Here is a 19,768-nt window from a genome sequence, read left to right as displayed (position 1 = left end):
ATCGCCCCAGCCCAAAAAGTCAATGTTCTGGGATTGGCTTCATACTTTGGTAAATTGTTCTCCTATATGATAGTAATAAATCCCTAAAATATAAACTCATTAAAAAAATATTTGTAGAAAGTAGAGGGGGTTGAAGTTTTGACGTTAAGGGTAACATTGTCATTTTCAAATCCGTATAACTATGACAAAAGTTGATGGATTTTAATTTATCTATAATGAATTTTAATGCATTTTTCACGTACTTTTCAAAAATGTATACGAAATTTAAAAAAAAAAAATTTTTACCCCTTTTTTCCCAAAATCAACCCTTATTTTTCGATTTTCACCCCTTCGGGAATTTTTTTTTTAATTTTTTTTAGTTTCATTGGAAAGCTGAGGTTTTTTCCCATGAGCTATGTAAATACGAAAGTGGGACAACAATAATTTTGCGAGAAACATAATATTAAATTAGGCGGTGCCTACCTAAATCCTCAAATATGGTCTCCAGGTATACCCCTTATCGACACCGCCTACTTTAATATTCTGTTTCTCACAAAATTATTGTTGTCCCATTTTCATATTTACATAGCTCATCGGAAAAAACCTCAGCTTTCCAATGAAAATAAAATAAAAATCGAAAAATAAGGGTTGATTTTGGGAAAAAAGGGGTAAAAATTTTTTTTTTTTAAATTTCGTATACATTTTTGAAAAGTACGTGAAAAATGCATTAAAATTCATTATAGATAAATTAAAATCCATCAACTTTTGTCATAGTTATACGGATTTGAAAATGACAATGTTACCCTTAACGTCAAAACTTCAACCCCCTCTACTTTCTACAAATATTTTTTTAATGAGTTTATATTTTAGGGATTTATTACTATCATATAGGAGAACAATTTACTAAAGTATGAAGCCAATCCCAGAACATTGACTTTTTGGGCTGGGGCGATTGAAAAAGAATCTCTCATATGTATCATTTCAGAGATGACTCTCTTTCGCCAATTTTTTTCATTGTCGAGAATTGAACAACCATCCCAATCAAAATCGTGCTTAAGATCTTATTTATGTGTCGCTATAACATTTGTTTTTGATTTTTTATGTTCATTAATTCTCATACCAAGCATTCTCTTTGATTCACCCACACAGCTCGCAGAGCAATCCTTACATTTAATTTTATAAACACAGTTTGTTTTTCGGTTTTTATTTGTAATGTATTTGACTTTCTTTATGTAATTATTATTCTGATTCATCTTTGGAATTGTTAAAGTGTTGAATTCGTATAGTAAATTTGATGTTTTGTAACAAATCTCTTCTGAATATGGTAAAACAATCTTTTTAGTTCTACAATAAAATGTTTCTTTATTAGGACGTCGTTGATTTTGATTTATAATATGAACACGTTTTTATTATATGTTTTTCAATAAAATTCGAAGGATAACCATTATGCAACAATAATTCTGTAACAATATCAATATTTTTCTGATGAAATTTAACATTTGACAACTTAATAGCTCTGTCTATCAAATTATAAACAATAGCAACTTTTTGAGAAATCGGATGTTGAGAATAAAATTTAAAAATCGTCCAGAAAAAGTAGGTTTTGTAAACCAGTCAGTAATTAAAATATTGTCCTGTTTTATAACTAATACATCAAGGAAACTAATAGAATTATTATTTTCAATCTCATAAGTAAATTGTAATCGCTCGTCATATGAATTAAATGTATACATAATTTCATCAATTTTATCTCCTGGCACACATGTAAGAATATCATCAACATAGCGAAAAAAGAATATTGGCGTAAATGATAACATTTTTAAACATATCTCCTCAAGATCATTCATAATAATATCAGCAAACAATCCTGAGATAGGTGAACCCATAGGAGTACCGTATGTTTGTTTATAATATCGTCCATTAAATTGAAAAAAAGTGTTATCATAAAGTATTTCATCTAATGATATGTCAATACTTTTTGAAATAGTAGAATATCTTTTTTTTATACTTTCTAATACTAATTTGCAGGATACATTGTTAAATAGAGACTTAACATCTAAACTAATTAAAACATAATTGTCAGGAATTATCAAAATTTCAATTTTTTTAATAAAATTAAAACTGTTTTCAATATGTGAAGTTCGATTTGCTATTGAGTTTTTTAAGGTTTTTTATAACCATTTTGCTATTGAGTAAGTGGGAGAACCAATAGTAGAGACTACTGGTCTCATAGGAATACCTTCTTTGTGGATTTTAGGGAGTCCATAAAATTTTGCTAAGTTTGTATTAGTTTATGTTAGTTCGTTATTATGGTAAATTCTGTACAAAAGTTCGTTATTATTTAAAAATTGCAATAAATTATAAGTCAGTTCTCAATTTCGTTAATGGATTTTCATTAACAATTATATACGTTTATTTGTTACGTTATTTATACGTTTGTTTATACGTTTGTTGTTATTTATACGTTTTTATTTGTAGTTGTGTAAAGCGCGACAAGCAACCCCGGCCTAGACTTTACTTAAGATGTCAAATTTCAAAATGGCGTATCCAATATGGCTACCTGTAATTTGAAATCTATTGTATATATTTGAAATTTATTTCTTAAGGGTTTTTGAGGTTTCTGATTATGTATCTGAAGACATATTTTACAAATTCAAAATAGCAGATATAATCGGAATTTATAAAGTAGGATTGTACAAAAACACAAATTTTTGAAAACATTATTTCTTATTAATATAAAATATATAATAATAAAATATAAAAATCATTATTTCTTATTATTTCTACCATAATCGAAAAGGTGTGAAAAATAAATTCAAAAAGATTTCATTCGGTAAAATACTTTTAATTTAAAGGTTTTTTAATTTTGTCAAATTTTTTTATCAAAATTCCCCATAGTGAGGCCTCAATATGCAATTGTAATTCAAAAAATGTTTCGACATTCCCTAAAGTCCTGTATACTGCTAGATTCAATGAATTCTTGATTTTCTTCCAGTACAAAAAGCATCCACGAGTTTCTTTGTTTGAAATGCGAAAGAAACTACATTCTATCACGAGTGTTTGCCACAAGAGACTTTATACTTCAATCGTTATTTGCTTCTTGAACGTATATTGGCACAGGAAGTTGAATAGCTGCTTTAAAATTGGTCAATAAATCTTGAAATCGAATCGTGTCCAATTTCAAGATTAATGTGCTGTAGCTAAAAAGTATTACAGTTAACTGCATATATTCTGTCCTTCTAGTTAGGTTCTGCTTTTACGTTTTACACTGTTTGCTGCTGATAGTCCACGGTGAGCTTAAATAAATTATAATCAAAAATCATAACAACCACAATTTTCTTTCAGTATTGTTTTCTAAGAGAAAAAAGAAGATATTCAGTGCAAAAATCAAAATCAATCATCGAGCCTCTTTTAAGAAATTTAACTTTTTCTTCAAAATCGCGTAATTTATCGTTTTAAAAGTTTGTAAATATAATAGTCAAACACTGTAGGAGAGGGAGGGGGTTGAATTTTTATGAAAAATTTAAACAGTGAATTTTTGAAGATTTAAAACTTTTAAACAGAAAGATGAAAAAAATTTGACCCATATGTTTTTGAAAGTTTTTTTCCTGCTCTTTTGAATGGTGCGAAAAGTTCAAAAAATTCAAAATTTGAAAATCCAGTAATCCAAAATATTTCATATAGGGCTCGTTGGATGCGGAATTATGTCAACTGTCATTTAGTAACGTCATAATTAATTAATAAACCTTTCGAAAACATATAGGTCAAATTTTTTTTATCTTTCTGTTTAAAAATTATAATTCTTTGAAAATTCACTGTTTAAATTTTTCAAAAAAATTCAACTTCGTGGTTAAAGCACTCACCTTTAGGGCTAAACTATGTGCAAGTTACAGCCAGATCTGATCAACTTTTTTTCACCTAGTACGCTACAGAAATTTTACCTAATATATTATAACGTAGATTTTAATTTATTATTGAATTTATTTTAAATTTGAATTATTTAGTATTATATTTTCAAGACAATCAACGTTATTCACACTTTTTAATTATTATTTTTGCCAAGACGCCATGTTATAAATAATAACTCATAATAAATTTATTTTGGGACTCACCGTCCGAAATTACATAATGACCACGACGATATTGCCTTGTCCAACAAATATAAAATTTATTACATTTTTTAAATTAGATTTCACAAAAAAAAAGAAATAAAGGAAAACACCAACTTCATATTACGGACACCAGAATAAGAATCAGAGTAAAATGACTCACAAGTCAAACTCGAAAGCGTCCCTAAACAGCGGCCTCTCTTTTCGGTGTCATTGAGATCAATTAATATTCAATATTATAATAACCGCGACCAATAATCTATACGCAGTCGTCAGTAACGCAGATTTCTGCACTATCCGATGTTAAATTGATTGATGCGAAAAGTCCATAGGAAATTGTGTGCCAATAATTGTTTGACAGATTGTCAACAAAACAGAAAATTCGTCTTCCTGGTGTTCTTGAATATTCGGGACTTTCATCCAAATATATAAACCAGGAAGCTCTTCCCTTGATGGCTTCTAATTTCAATAATATATAGTGATGTCCTCAACGTCTTTAGGACCCGACGAGAATCTTTAATGCCTCGCGGGAGTTTTTATAGCTGAACGAAAAGATAAATCAGAATCAAATTTATTTATTACAGGTCGACTATTAATCTGACGACAGACGACAGAAAAACAACAAAAAGTCAAAATTTAAATAAGATAATAATTAATGTGTTGAACTTAGAAAAAAAACTTAGAAAATATTCTGAAGGAAATATATCTAAGTCCTAAAGACATCTTTAGGACGTCTTTTGTCCACGACTTTGAACTTGTTAAAGACGTCCTTTGGATGTCTTTATGATATCTTCGAGAAATTATCATCAAAGTCCCCAGGATGTCCGCGGACAAAAAAAGACGTCTTTAGGACGTCTCTTAGACATCCCGGTGTCCACTGGCTTAAAAAATAAAAAATTCACATTTTAGCTGAAAAATTTTGTGTTTAATTAAATTCTAGTTTATATATGGGTACAAACGAGGGAATTGTCTGGCAGTTGGAAACACGCTAAAATTATTAAAAATCAACATTCTGATGAAGTTGCAGTTCGTTATTGTTGTTAATTAAACTAAACTAAATATGATACCACGCGCGTTTTATTTAATCTGTTATTCTATTAACCACAATTTGTGACCAAGATTGCGTTGTGACCAGACAAATTCTCATTCGTCTGGCATCCATTTTTTTGAAAAAAATATTATTATTAGGTCCTTTTATAGGCTTATGTATTGCAAAATTAAATTCTCTATCGGATAGAATTGCTTATTTTTTTATTTAATGTTATTTCTACCTTTTTTTTAAAAAAAACTGCCAAATGCTCATTCGTCTGGCACTTTTGAGACAGGATATACATTAAGCACTAAAAACAGCGTAAAACTAATAATTTTTTAACAATTTTCGATTTTCTTGACTTAAAATAATCCTCATTAAATTTTTAAGATATTGCTAAACGCCAATCTTTAATTTTCATTTTGTATATATAATTATATTAATATAAATAAACAAATAAAAAGTACTTTTTTCCTGTGAATCGTATGAATATCACAATAAAATCGAAATATTTTTTATTATTAGACACTTAAAGTACTCCTACAGATTTGTGATTTGTAAAATTATGTTCAAGTAGAACACATGTAATTTGTTATAAACAAATTATATAAACAAATTACTAATTAAAGCGATACCTTTTATTGATCCTTGTAAAATTCGTTACTCAGGGGTTTTTGGGGTCGCTGATTACGAAACCGACGTCAGTTTTTCAAAATTGAAAATGGCGGATCCAATATAGCGGACGACTTTTGAAAAAACTTAATATATTTGTCTGAAAATAATTACTCGGGGGTTTTTAGGGTCGCTGATTACGAATCCGACGTCAGTTTTACAAAATTCAAAATGGCAGATCCAATATGGCGAACGAATTTTGAAAAAACTTATTAATTTAAATTAACCTGTTTATCAAAATTATACGTCCGAAAAATGTTTCATTCCTTACTTTTTTTTAGAATTATCAGATTACGAGTTTCAAGCCAGATTTTCAAAATTTGACTATTTTAAAGAAATATCTTAAAAATTGTGGAATTTTAAATATTGGACTTTAGATAAGTTATCAATAATTGAAAAACTCCTGCATTTAAACTTTAATAAAAATCGAAATTTTTTTTAATATCTCGTTTAATACAGTAGATCTGCACATTTTAAATATGAAAAACTGACGTCGAAATCGTTACCAGTGACCCTGAAAAGTTACCAAGTAAGTAGTTTCCAGTGATTTGAAATATTTGTCCGTCCTGTTGCATCCGCCATTTTAAATTTTGAAAAACTGACTTCGGATTCATTTTCAGCGAGCCCGAAAACCCCCGAGTAGAAAGTTTCAAGCAAATACGAACGATTTAAAAAAAATGTCCGCCATATTGGATCCGCCATTTTGAATTTTGAAAAACTGACCTCAGATTCGTAATCAGCGACCCCGAAAAGACCCGAATAATAAATTTTGTATAAATTCATCCATTATTTTTTATGTTAATTTGAATTTTCTATACACGATCTTAATTTCCTGGATAAATTGTTTATAAACAACCATAACTTTTGTAAGTTTTAATATTTTGTCTGGCCACTTTCAGATATCTTTTTTAGTGTCATTAACTTGAAGTTAAAGTACTTTTCAGACTTTAAATGAGAAAAAAATGTTGTATCCATATTTTATCTTCATTTTCCTCCTTCGTTTGTAGAATGATCCATGGATCACCCTTGCATCGAAACATAAACATGCTTTCTCCACGAGGAAGCATATTTTTTTGCTGACCGTAAAGAGGAAACAAAATGTTCATGTAATGAACATCTGAATTTACAACTTGTTTTTAATTCTTACTACCAAACAACGAAAAGTGGCTACCAATCACCACCAAACTAGCACCAATAAATTCAAAACCATAGTTTATTTCGTCAATTACTTCTTTTGAATGCCAACTTCACAACCGGTAACACAAGGCCAGAAAAGGAAGTTGCACAGTTTACGCACAATCGCGGCAACCCCGGCAGTGACGACAAATGAGTTTAGAATTGAAAGAAATGTTTCTTTGATTTAAAGAAACAGAAAAAAATTCTTAATTTAAGAAATTTTTCTTATTTTAAGAAAATTATATTCCATCTATAAGAATAAAATGCATGAAGAATATTTTTAAATAAGCTCGAAGAAGATATTTTTAAATTTAGAATATAATTTTTTCAGCGATGTTATTTATTATTTAAATAAACAAAATATAAAGATATTTTTAATAATCAATTTTACTTTAAACATCTGATACAAAATTTTAACCCCTTGCCACTTTCTACAATTTTTTTTAAATGTGTTAATATTTTAGGGATTTTTTATTTTTATATAAGACAACAATTTACCATAATAACAAGTAGATCTAAAAACTTTTAAATTTGACTGGGGCGATTGAGGAATAATACCCCATTTTATAGATTAAAAAGCTCATGAATTTAGATCTAAAAATAATACACTTTGGAAAAGTAATGAGATAAGGAGAAATGAATTGTCACATGAAATGTAATGTGTTTATTTGAATTTTTTTTTTAACATTCGACTACGACTATTTTTCCTAGTAGATAGCGCCACTAATTTTTTTACCAAAGTTTAAATAAATACACAGATAAGTTCCGCATCAGTAATTCCTTACATTGAATATTTTTATTAAACTATTATAAAATATAGCTTCTTAAAAACCACAGTTTTTGATTTTTTAAAAAAAATTTTAAGAAAAACTAATTAACTTTTTTGACTGGAAATCAAAGTTAGTAATTAAATATTGACTAGTTTAAAAAGAAACGTTTCGATATTTAGTTTAAAAAAATAAAAATTTATCCATAAGCTACTAAAAAAAATGTTTAAATATTCCTTGAACTTGTCTTTAAATAGTAAAAAGATTTCTAACAGAAACTTGTAATATATTTTTTTTATAAAAATATGTACTTAAACTAACAAAAATTTCATGAAACACGTTTTGGAAATTAATCAAAAAAATTTCAATTTTATTCTTATGATTGCTTATGAGAATTTTAAAAATGGAAGAAACTAAATTAAGGAAGGCCTTACCTCAAGGTTTAAGTTGCTAGAATTATTATTAGTTGAAATATAGAGGTGAATGATATGCGATTTTAGTTGCATTTTCTATTTGAAAAAACGAGACCTAGTGTCGGCACGTGGAGACAGAAAGACGCCTTACGTCGCGACGCCAACCTTGAACCTCTACGATAAGCATTTTCTCGGTTTATAGGAAGGCCAGGGTCAGTATCGAGCGTTTTTGCCTTCGATTGTCAACTCTACTTTTCATTTTACTCATTGGGTACGATGAACGCATTTCGAGTTTTAAAACTTTTTAAATATCATTATATTGTATTCGCTGTTTTAAACATTAACCATTGTTTGATATAAAATATATTTAGTCATAAAAATTTCTTTATTTTTTTATCGTAAATGTAACATTAAGATCTGCAAAACATAATAAGCCATTTTATTGACATATTAAAAAATATATATATACATATATTAAGGGGGGGTTCTACTTGAGGAGGCCTGAAAATAGCGCTTTTTTGAGAATTTTTTTAAGGAGGAAAAAAATAACTTACAATTAGACCTCTGGGCTTTTTGAGATGTTTTTGTATTTATTTCTAGTATTTGTAAAAAAATTTTTGACACAAAATATTAAAAAATAAACAAGTAAAAATTAATTGTTGACGTTGGTGCACATCTTGACTGTAGAAACAGTGAGCACGTTGGAGATCATAATTCTTGTTTAAATCATAAAATCAAAGAAAAATTTTAAAGCTTACATATGTAGTTTTTATGTGAACTAAAAGAATTTCAAATAAATAGTGAAATTCGAATATTTTGAGATATAAAAACAAGAAAATAATGACTTTAACTGGTTCTCAAAATTGTAAAAAATTTTTTTTTTGAAATTTGTTCAGTTCACATAGGAATTAGAGAAAACGCGCTTCAAAGTTTAAGGTTCAATAAGTATAAATTTTACGGGACTCAATATTTCTCTAATTAGCAATCTCGGCTCTATAAAGAGCTTACTAATATACTAAAGTACCTTTACAAGAGCCGTTCTGCGGGGAAGAATTTGGAAATAGAAGATTTACCCAAGAGAATTTTTTTTGATTTTTTTGATTGTGTAAAATATGATCCCCCCTCAATTATAACTAACGGACAATGGGTTAAATACATATATCTAAAGGTCAAAGTCTTTAAATTAACAATAACATCTTCACATGTTAAATCTTCACAAATTAAATTTATGTTATTGACATATTGTATTCACCATTATGAATTTTGAAAATATGACTTCATATTCGTAATCAGCGACATTAAAAACCCTCGAGTAACAAATTTTATTTTAATCCATCAATATTTTAAAGAAATTGTATGCTACTTTAAATCCAATAAGTTTTTTGAGGTTATAAAAAAATCCGGACGTGATGGAGCAAATAAATGAGCTCAGATTTGTTTTCAGTTCACCAAAATATTGTGGTTGTCCCAGATTCCTTCCACTTTTTATAATTTTTTTTAAATTTATATAAAAGTAAATACTGTGAAACCCAAGTATATCGGATTTCAAGGGATCGGAAAAAAATCCGATGTAAGTGGGAATGCGAATTATGTGGGTCCGATATACGATATAATGCGCGTTTGCAAAATCCAATTTTATTTGGGAGCGCTAAGTGATCATAAGGGTACAAATTTTTGAAAAATGAAAATATAAAAAATACCGACAGAGAAATCTACCTTACCTACTGATGGTAAAACAGTTTTTTGAAAAAAGAAAATATAAAAATTACCGACACCAGTCGGTAAGGCAGATTTATATGTCGGTAACTTTTTATATTTTCATTTTTCAAAAACTGTTTTACCATCTGTTGGTAAGGTACATTTCTATGTTGGTAATTTTTATATTTTCATTTAAAAAAAATTGTTTTACCATCAGTCGGCAAGATAGATATCTAAATCGGTAATTTTTTATATTTTCATTTTTCAAAATTGGCGCATCCGTCCAGACAGCCTAAAAACTTGCAAAAACCTTGCAGCATTATAAAACTGTCAGGTCTCCAAGCTTGCACGGCAAGCTTCCAACAAAATTGCCTCAAGTAACAAAATGTCCCACTTTAGCAAGCTTGCAATGAAAGCTTGCAGCAACCTTTCATTGGAAGATTGCGGCAACATTTTTTGACAGCTTGCAGCAACTTTTCATTGCAAGCTTGCTAATGTGGAACATTTTGTTACTTGAGGCAATCTTGCTGAAAGCTTGCCACGCAAGTTTGGGAACCTGGCATTTTTATAATGCTGCAAGGTTGTTGCAAGTTTTTGTGCTGTCTGGGCGATATCATAGGAGAAAAATTTAACTTAAGGGGTCTAAAAATTGGTTCGATGTAAGCGGGTTTCTGATATAACGGGATCCAATGTAAGCGGGTATTTTAACACAGACTTACATAGGAAAATTCAAGGGACCGGAAAAAAATCCGATGTAAGCGGAAATCCGGATCTGCATTAAAATGGATCAAAGTTTTGTAAAGAATATATTATTATTTATATTTACATTAAAATTTAGATTCAGATAGAAACAAATTTGCTGGAATAATACATATAAGTAATTAAAATTTAATCCAAAACTTTAGTCAGGGTGACTGATTCAAAATAATTAAAATAGTTAGAAAGTGTGCGTTGAAAAATAGAAAATTCGTATTCGTTGAAATTCTTTTACCTCCAACAGGATTGCATTGCATGTTCTGCCAGTGTAATATTTTTAATATTTTTCAATTGCATGCCTTTAAAAGCACGTTGAAAAATAAAAAAAACGCGTGATATGAATACGTGCATATTGTTGGCAGATTGCCCGATGCACTTGACCCTGCACTTGCAGACAACCAACAGTCAGAGGTTATATTGAGTGGAGACGTAGAGGGGTGAGTTAATATATTATAAGTTTTACCGTGATAACAAAAATTGTGATTAATTCCTATCCAACTTTAGTATTTACAACCACCAAATATTACATATATTCAACAGTACTTGTGAAAAAAATTCCATGTAATAATAAAAATGATTCGAATTACGGAGTGGCTATTTACTGGGCCAAGATTCGTTACAACTTTGGAAAAAATTACTTGTCAATATAAATTCAACATTTCAGCCATTAATGTGCCAATAATGCAGTATTGGAACAGAGTTCAGCCCAATTATGGCAAATCAGAATTATCAAGTTTTGGTGCTAATATTGTCCCAGTAATGGGAAAGAATTCGGCCCAATTAAGGCAAATTAGAGCTACCGAGAATCGGTGCCAATATTGGCCCAATAATGGGACGAGTTGATCGCCAGTATTGGCCCAGTAACGTTTGTCGTACTTCAACAGACATTACTGGGCCAATGTTGGGCCTTATTGGAAGTCTTTGAATTTTGCACTTGGTCAATATTAATAAAAAAATCATCATTTTCTACCTATTAGAACAATTTAAAGACTTTTTTATTTAATGTTTTTTTACCACCGACATAGTACTGATTTGGTGTGCATGACATTGTACTGCTAGTACTGATTTTAATATTTTTTTACCTCCGACATAGTAGTGATTCGGTGTATAAGTCAGTACACTGACAGTACTGAGAGTCAATACCGACGGCCAGTATTGGGTCAGTACCGTGCCGGTGTTTAATTCCGACGAGCCTTGCAAGTTTCTACTTGGACAGTTTATTTTTTTTTCAAAGTAATTGGTATGGAATTTAAAAAAAATTTTTTGATTAAAATTTTTATATTTTCAAAGTAAATAAATATTTATCGAACATTTGTTACAAGTACATTGTTAAAAATGTGTTACAGAACCGTTCTATATTATGTGTACAGTTCTGTAACAATGTTATGTAACATTTCTGTAACACAATAGTCACAAATGATCTGTAACTGACGTTCCAATTAAGTTCTAGAACTATGCCAGAACAATGTTATGTACACACTAAAAAATAATACTTAGTTTCAGTTCACTTTTGACTAAAACCGTTAACATTATAACTATTTTTACTGAATTTCAGCCTTGAGTGTATGATTGTAAGTCCTAAAATTGACTTAATCTAGTTTTAAGATAAAAATTACGATAGTTTCCAGGCATTTTGATTTTAAGATGTTAACGGTTTCAGTATTTGTTTTTTGTGTGTAGCTGTTTTAAAATTCTGATAAAGTTCGGTTCTGGATTATATTAGTAACTGAGATCAAAAATGCAAAGTGTCTATAGGTACTTTACTATTTGCCATGGAATTAATAAATTAATGGATCATTTAACTTATCTGTAGTTAAATTTTAAAAACTCAAAAATTTTTATATACATATCACCTAGTCTGAACCAGTGAACCACAGATTCTTAACCAGTTACAGAATATATTCTCAAAAAATTTGTAAACAGTTCTGTAACTGATATGTAACAACTTTGTTTTAAGGTAAAAATAAAGAATACTAATTCATCCTGTATTCAAGAGAAAGAGAGATAGGGGGGATATGGAAGGTCCACCATCAATCTTCCATCCTTCCAATAACAGCAGCCGGCACGGAGCAACTCTCGTAAATTAAGTAAGATACGCCTTTTACTTTTCCAAGTTTATACAAACCTTTAAGAATTTTGTCGAGTATTATTATTTGCGTTTTTGGGTCTGGTTTTAAATTCCTGCGTTTAATTTAAACATATATGATAAAAGTATTTTCTCTATTTGTTATATATCGCGAGATCCAATTTTATATCGATGCCAGGTACTAATTAGTAGAGGTTGGAAAATATCAAATTCGGATTAACAATTGGATTTTATGTACACTGAAAAAAATGTTACCGAGAAATTCAACTGCCATTGGGTAGTTGACTAGAAAGTAGTTAAAATAACTACTTTTTTAGTTAATCTAATCATGTTCATGTAGTTAATGTAACTATTTTTAAGAAGTTAATAAGTAATAGTTGATTTTACGTAAATATGTAGTTAAAGTACAACTACAGGTCGGTGGTAAAATTAACTTTCTTAAGGTAGTAAAAACAAGTGGAATTGTAGTCAACTCAAAATTTCAAGAGTAGTAAATCCAACTATTATTCACCAGTTATATGAAATGTAGTAAAAGGAATTATTTTCTTTAATTAATATAACTGCTTTTAGAGGAGTAAATTTTTTATTAATTTTATGATTTTATTGGCTTCAATAAAATTCTTGTTGTAGAATTAACAAGTCGTCTGTAATTAAAACTACTACTTTCAGTAGTAGCTTTTACTACTTAAAGTGGTTCAATTAGGCTTTAAGAACATTTATGTCGTAGAATTAAAAAATCCTTTGCAATTAAAACTATCACTTTAAGTAGTAGATTTTACTGCACTATGCAATTAAACAACTTATAATATAATTAAAAGATGAAAAATTTACAACTCAAAACTTAAGAAGGATAGTTATAGAAACTAATAAAAGTAGTAAAAATAACTACTTTAAATAGTTAAATTACCAATTGGAAAAGCAGAAAGTAGTCTTCGAGTAGTTTGCAGACTTTTTTGCGTTATTACAGCACCGTAATAACGCATTATTCCACGGTATTACACGATATTACACAAGTATTACAGGAAGCGTGTACACTTGACTACCTGAGTAAATTCCCCCTCGACTTTTTGGTTTTTTATTTTAACTCAAATCTGGACTAAGTCTGGTCCACCACACGACCATCGATTTTTGCAGCGCTCCGCTAAATCACCTGTCAAACAGGTAATTGAAAAAAAAATTTCTAAATATATTTTTTGTAGTTTAATTGTAGCATAATAACGCTATGTATTTTAATTTTATTAAAAAAACTTCCTTTCCTAAAAAAAAATTCTTGAAAAAGGTGTAATTTTACATGCGTTCAAACTTTAAAAGTGGTAACCCCTTAAATGTAAGTTAAAGTAAAGCTTGCAGGGCAAGTTTGCAGAAAGCTTGCTGTGCAAGTTTATAGAAAGTTTGCTTTGTAAAATTTCATAAACTTTTAGATGTCTCAAAAATTTCGAGCGTTAAAATTTATTCGGTTTCGGTATTTTACCAAATTATTGTATTTCATTATATTAAATAAAAAATTCAACATTTATTAAATAAATAATTATTTATTTTATTAAGCTAACAATTATTGAACAAAAATTATTTCTTTTATTAAGCCAACAATTCTTAAAAAAATTATTATATATTTAACTTTTTTATTCACTATTAAAATACAATAATTTTGTAAAAAATATTGAAACGGAAAAAATTTAAACATTTAAAATTTTAGAGACATCTCAAATCTATGTGCATAAAACATGTCGCTCATTCTTTACATTTTCTTACACAATATCATACTATAATATTATAACATGAATAAATAATAAAAACTATCTTACCATTTTATGTAAAATTTCCTAATGTTTCGTTATTAAAAAAATGAATATGAAGAAGATATCCCGTATATAATCGGAAAAAGTGAATTTGAATATTTTAATGAGCGCATTATATATGAATTTTGATGATGCGTTTAGTAATCAAAGCCTGCTATTCATGTAATATATATATCTTATAATTTAATTATTCTATTGACCAAATTTGAAAATTAATAATCAAAAGGGCATTATCGAAAAAAGTGGTATATAAACCGCGGAACATCTTCAACTAATCATCAGTCTCAGTTTCCTCAATTTGTGGAAAGCATCTCTTCTTCTTACAAAATTCATCATGAAACAGGTGAGAGGAAAAAATGTCTACTTTTTTACAATTTATTTTCTAATTACCGTTTTATAATAATAATAACTATTCTTATTATTTAAAAAGAAATTTCTTTTGTTTCAATTTTTATTTCAAAGATGAATTTTAAATAAAAGTTACAGATAACTTTTTTTTTAAATTAAATGAAAAAATAATTTCAACTTTTTATCAGAAAAAGTAAAGTTATAAATATATATATATATAAATCAATTTGTTCATATTTTTTTATTTTCAAAAATATAAAATGGAATTTGTTATTAATTATACTTTTAAGCAAAACTTTACAAACATTCTCAAAATTAGCAAAAAGGAAACAATTTACGAATTTCAATTTCGCGCCAAAGTCAAAAAGTTCGGTCAGTTTAATATTCTTAAAAGAAATTTTATATATTTTTCAATTGTTATTATACATTTACTCCCAAAATGCACTTTAACATATTAAATTGAAATTTGCGGTAAAAATAAAAATTTGAATTCTGAGATCGACTTTTCGCAAATTCTTTGAGCGGAAAATATTTTCCGTTGATAGAATTTCTTTTTAAAATGTTCAAAATGGATGAAAAAATAAAGAAAAAGGTTTTCTACTTACAGTTCGTAGTTCTCGCTGCCCTCGTGGTCGTTGCTTGCGCTGGACGTCTTCCACACAATTCTTATCATCGTGGTGCTGCAAGTCGTCGTGTGGACAACTCCTACTTGGCCCCAGCTGCTGAATCTCGAGTTGACAACTCATATTTGGCACCTGCTGCTGAGTCACGACGAGTCGATAACTCATATTTAGCTCCAGTTGCCGAATCCCGTGTGGAAAGCACCTTCGTGGCTCCAGCTGCCAGTGAAATTGTCCTCGTTAATGAGAGATTACACGAGAACAACGGTTTGGAGGGCTACCAATACAGCTACGAACTTTCTGATGGACAAAAGAAAGAGGAAACCGCTGAATTGATCAACGCCGGAAGTGAAGAAGAAGCCATTGCTGTCCGCGGAAGCTACCAATGGGTTGACCCAGCCACTGGCCAGGAATACAAAGTCACCTATGTCGCTGACGAAAATGGCTTCCGTGCCGAGGGAGATCATCTTCCACGTGCCTAATTTTATATGTCAACAAAGAAAAAAAACAACAACAGAAACGAACAATAAAAAATGCAATCTTTTAAATTAATACACATGTTTTGTTATACTATTTATTTCTTTCTTCCTTCCCAGGTTTGCTCTGCTTATTTTTATTTTAAATTCATGTTAATTATAAGTTTAATTGAAGAGGCTTACAATTTTTAGGTAAAGGCCTAAGCAGAATAAATCCCGTTAGGAATACGAGAGCGGGATTCATTCTGCTTAGGCCTTTAGTGTATTGTTCTTATTCTTTTTGATTCATCTCATGATGTCGATGACAACTGCCAATCTAAGGCTTGATTCACATGCAGCAGGGTTGGAATGGTTACTTATATTTTAAATTCAAAGTGTGAAGATGGCATATTAAATACAAAGAAACCTCCGAAAAGTGACAGTTGTGTTTTCTGAAACTGGCCCTATTCACACTTCAGAAGTTTCTTTGTAGAAGTACTTATATTCTTAATGCGGTTCCAGAATAGGTGCAAAAGCCAAATACAAGTGCAAGTCCAAATGCAAATCCCATGAGTGCAAGAGAGATAGACTATACCTATCTCTTTCGCACTCATGAGATTGGCACTAGGACTTGGACTTGCCTTTTGCATTTATTGTAGAACCTCCATCAAGTTCTAAGTAAAGCTTAAGATTTTTCACAGACTCAAAATGAAACGTAATTAACCAAATAAATAAATTTAAAAAATATATTTTATAATTGAATTGTAATTAAATAAAAAAAATATATTCGAATAATTGATGATTGGAATCAGAAAAAAAGTGAATTATATATTAATTGGTGTGATCAAAATATTTAAATGATACCTTCCACATGTCACTTCCACATGACCTATGATTTTATATGTATATTTATGTATTTTACACTTTCTCCTTGAAAACGAGACACGAGAAAGACAGATTAAATTTACTTTTTCAATGAGGATTTTTCGTTTTCTCCCTTTCTCTCCGTCGTGTGAGTCTTTATATGATTGGCCTTGAAAATGTGAAAAATCTCTAAATGAACCAATCGAATATCTCGATCATCAGGGGGGGTTTTAATCTTTTTTGCTTCCTCATGTAAGAAGCACATTGTTTTACCAAAATTTTTTGAACTGAATTTTTTTTGTAGGTATGATTATATTTTTCGACCTCAGGAATCCAAAAATTATATTTTTATAAAAATTGTCGTTCCGTCGTTTTGAAGAATTATAACTATTGTATAAAAGGGAGGAAAAAATATGATTTTTGGATTCCTGAGGTCGAAAAACAAATAGATACCTACATAAAAAAATCAAGTTCAAGAAATTTTAGTAAAACACTGTTTCCTACATGAGGAATCAAAAGAGACTGAAACCTTGATGATCGGATATCTAGCAGTCGTCGTATATGAAAGCGAGAGTGTCATCCAGTTGCATAAGAATTTACCTAACGAGATTTGTATCTCAGAATTTCCTTCATTAATGTCGTTCTTTCGACTCGTCTTCTGAAAAGAGATCGAGATATTCGATTGGTTTATTTCGAGATTTTTCGCATTTTCAAGGCCAATCTTATAAAGATACACACGACGGAGAGAAAGGGAGAAAACGAAAAATCCCCATTGAAAAAGTAAATTTAATGTCTTTCTCGTGTGTCTCGTCTTCAAGGAGAAAGTGTAAAATACATAAATATACATATAAAATCATAGGTCATCGACGATAATGTCATTAGTGACATATGGAAGGTGTCATTTGAATATTTTGATCACACCAATTAATATATAATTCACATTTTTTCTGATTTTAATTATTCATCAATTATTCGAATATATTTTTTTATTATTTTTACTTTTTTATTTAATTACAATTCAATTATAAAATATATTTTTTTTTAATTTATTTATTATGTTAATTACGTTTCATTTTTTTTCTTTTATTTAGTTTTTTAGTCCTATTTTGTATTTAATTATTTATAATGACTATAAGAAAATATTATATGTTTAGGTTGTATTTCTATTATAATTTGTTCCACTATTTCAATTATGATCTTCACAACCTTGTTGTGTGAATGTGTATAAAAACTAAGGCCGTTTCCAAATTGGCATTTTTAGCGCACTTTTGATAAAGTGTATTCTCGGGAAGAATGCAGTGTCCTTGTTTTTCCGTGCGAAAAAAAGGACATCGCATACTTCTGGAGTATACACTTTATCAAAAGTGCGCTAAAAATCCCAATTCGGAAACGGCCTCCAGCTTTACTCACAATCAGAGCTAAGATAATCAGTACTTCTACAAAGAAACATCTGAAGTGTGAATAGGGCCATCCAGATAGCACGCAAGTCTGCTGCCAACTTGCAGTGCAAGTTTTGCAAGTTTGATTTGCAAGCTTGCAATGTACCACCCTTTGCAAACTTGCACTGCAAGTTTGCTGAAAGTCTTCTGCCAATCTACTGCAAGTTTTCTGCAAGTTATTTGCAAGTTTGATGCAAGTTTGCTTCAAGCTAGCTGGAAACTATTATTAATTTATTATTCAATTTATTAATTAATTAATTAATTAATTAATTAATTAATTAATTATTAATTTAATTTTAGATACAAATTCCCTTTAATATGTATTTGGGACCATAGCAGGAAGGTGAAAAAAATGTACTGCGCAGCCCTATATGTTATAGAATTGAACTGCGCATCGTATTTTAATTTTGCAAAAATATAGTTTTATAAAATATACGGTTACATTTGCAAACTTGCAATAGACTTACAGAAGACTTGCAGAAGACTTGCAGAAGACTTTCATACATTTAAAATACATTTAAAATTAATATAATAAATTAAGAGAGTGTCATATTTTATCTTAATTTGATGTTGATAATGTTAATAAAATAAAAAAAATTAGTAAGTAATCCTAACACATTACCGAAATTTTTTAACCGGTTGACTCCCGAGATTCGAGCTCTCGACCATCACTAGTGTACCTACACTGCAGGGCTCAACCGTACTGGAAGCTGCGCCTAGACGCGCTCGACTAAGGGAGACTATGAAGGTTTCTTAGGAAAAGTTCCTTGTAATAAACACATGAAATAGATAGGTTTATTATTTTGTAAAACCATCAAACAATTTTTATTTGTTAATTCTTAAATATGTTAATTAAAATAAATGTAAAAATTGTTAAATCTTTTAATTATTGTATTTTAGAATTTATTATCTTTTACTTTTTAATTTGAAAGGAAATAAATCATTGCTTTAGTCAAGTGGGCAGTACATATAAATTTCAATTTTCTCCAAAAAAGTAATTAAGTAACAATGTTGAAACAGTAAAATTTCTTTAATTAACTAATATACCCAGATAGCACGTAAGCTTGCAGCAAGCTTCAAATGTCCCACCTAACCCAAACTTGCATGGTAAGCTTGCCGAAAGATTGCAGTGTAAGGTTACTGGAAGATTGCACAGTAAGATTATCGCAAGATTGCTCAGTAAGCTTGCACGGTAAGCTTGTAGCAAGGTTGGTGCAAGGTTGCCAATTAACCTTGCCAATCAGCACAGAAGGTTGCAGCAAGCTTGCGTAATATAACAAAAAATTGATTGGGGAAGGTTATTGGCAACCTTGCCACAAGCTTACCGTGCAAGCTTACTATGCATGCTTGCGATAATCTTATCATGCAATCTTGCAGTAACCTTACACTGCAATCTTTCGGCAAACTTACCATGCAAGCTTATATAATAATAATATTCTTATTATTTTTTATATAATTTTTATTTCTGCAATATAGACTACAAAAAGTTTTGATAAATAATTGTTTTAAATTATTCTATATTTTTTTTCTAAATAAGTTATAAATTTGCTTCTATAA

General features: G+C 29.5%; 2 protein-coding genes across 2 annotated transcripts in view; one reads left to right on the top strand and one right to left on the bottom strand.

The window, feature by feature from the left end:
- LOC127290888 (uncharacterized) overlaps positions 1-19,768 on the bottom strand; it is a 209,587-nt gene that overhangs the window by 56,933 nt on the left and 132,886 nt on the right. The window lies entirely within an intron of this gene.
- On the top strand, positions 12,661-16,005 carry LOC127290893 (larval cuticle protein 65Ag1-like). The gene is made up of 3 exons (XM_051319715.1): positions 12,661-12,687; positions 14,712-14,828; positions 15,441-16,005. The coding sequence occupies exons 2-3, from the start codon at positions 14,820-14,822 to the stop codon at positions 15,933-15,935; spliced, it is 504 nt and encodes a 167-aa protein (XP_051175672.1). The 5' UTR covers positions 12,661-12,687; positions 14,712-14,819; the 3' UTR covers positions 15,936-16,005.

The sequence above is a fragment of the Leptopilina boulardi genome, unplaced genomic scaffold, assembly GCF_019393585.1.
Source record: "Leptopilina boulardi isolate dan_hultmark-lab unplaced genomic scaffold, ZJU_Lbou_2.1 LbouV2_94, whole genome shotgun sequence".
In the NCBI taxonomy this organism is placed as follows: domain Eukaryota; kingdom Metazoa; phylum Arthropoda; class Insecta; order Hymenoptera; family Figitidae; genus Leptopilina; species Leptopilina boulardi.
Note: the sequence above shows the minus strand (reverse complement) of the source record. Positions and strands in the feature narration are given on the sequence as shown.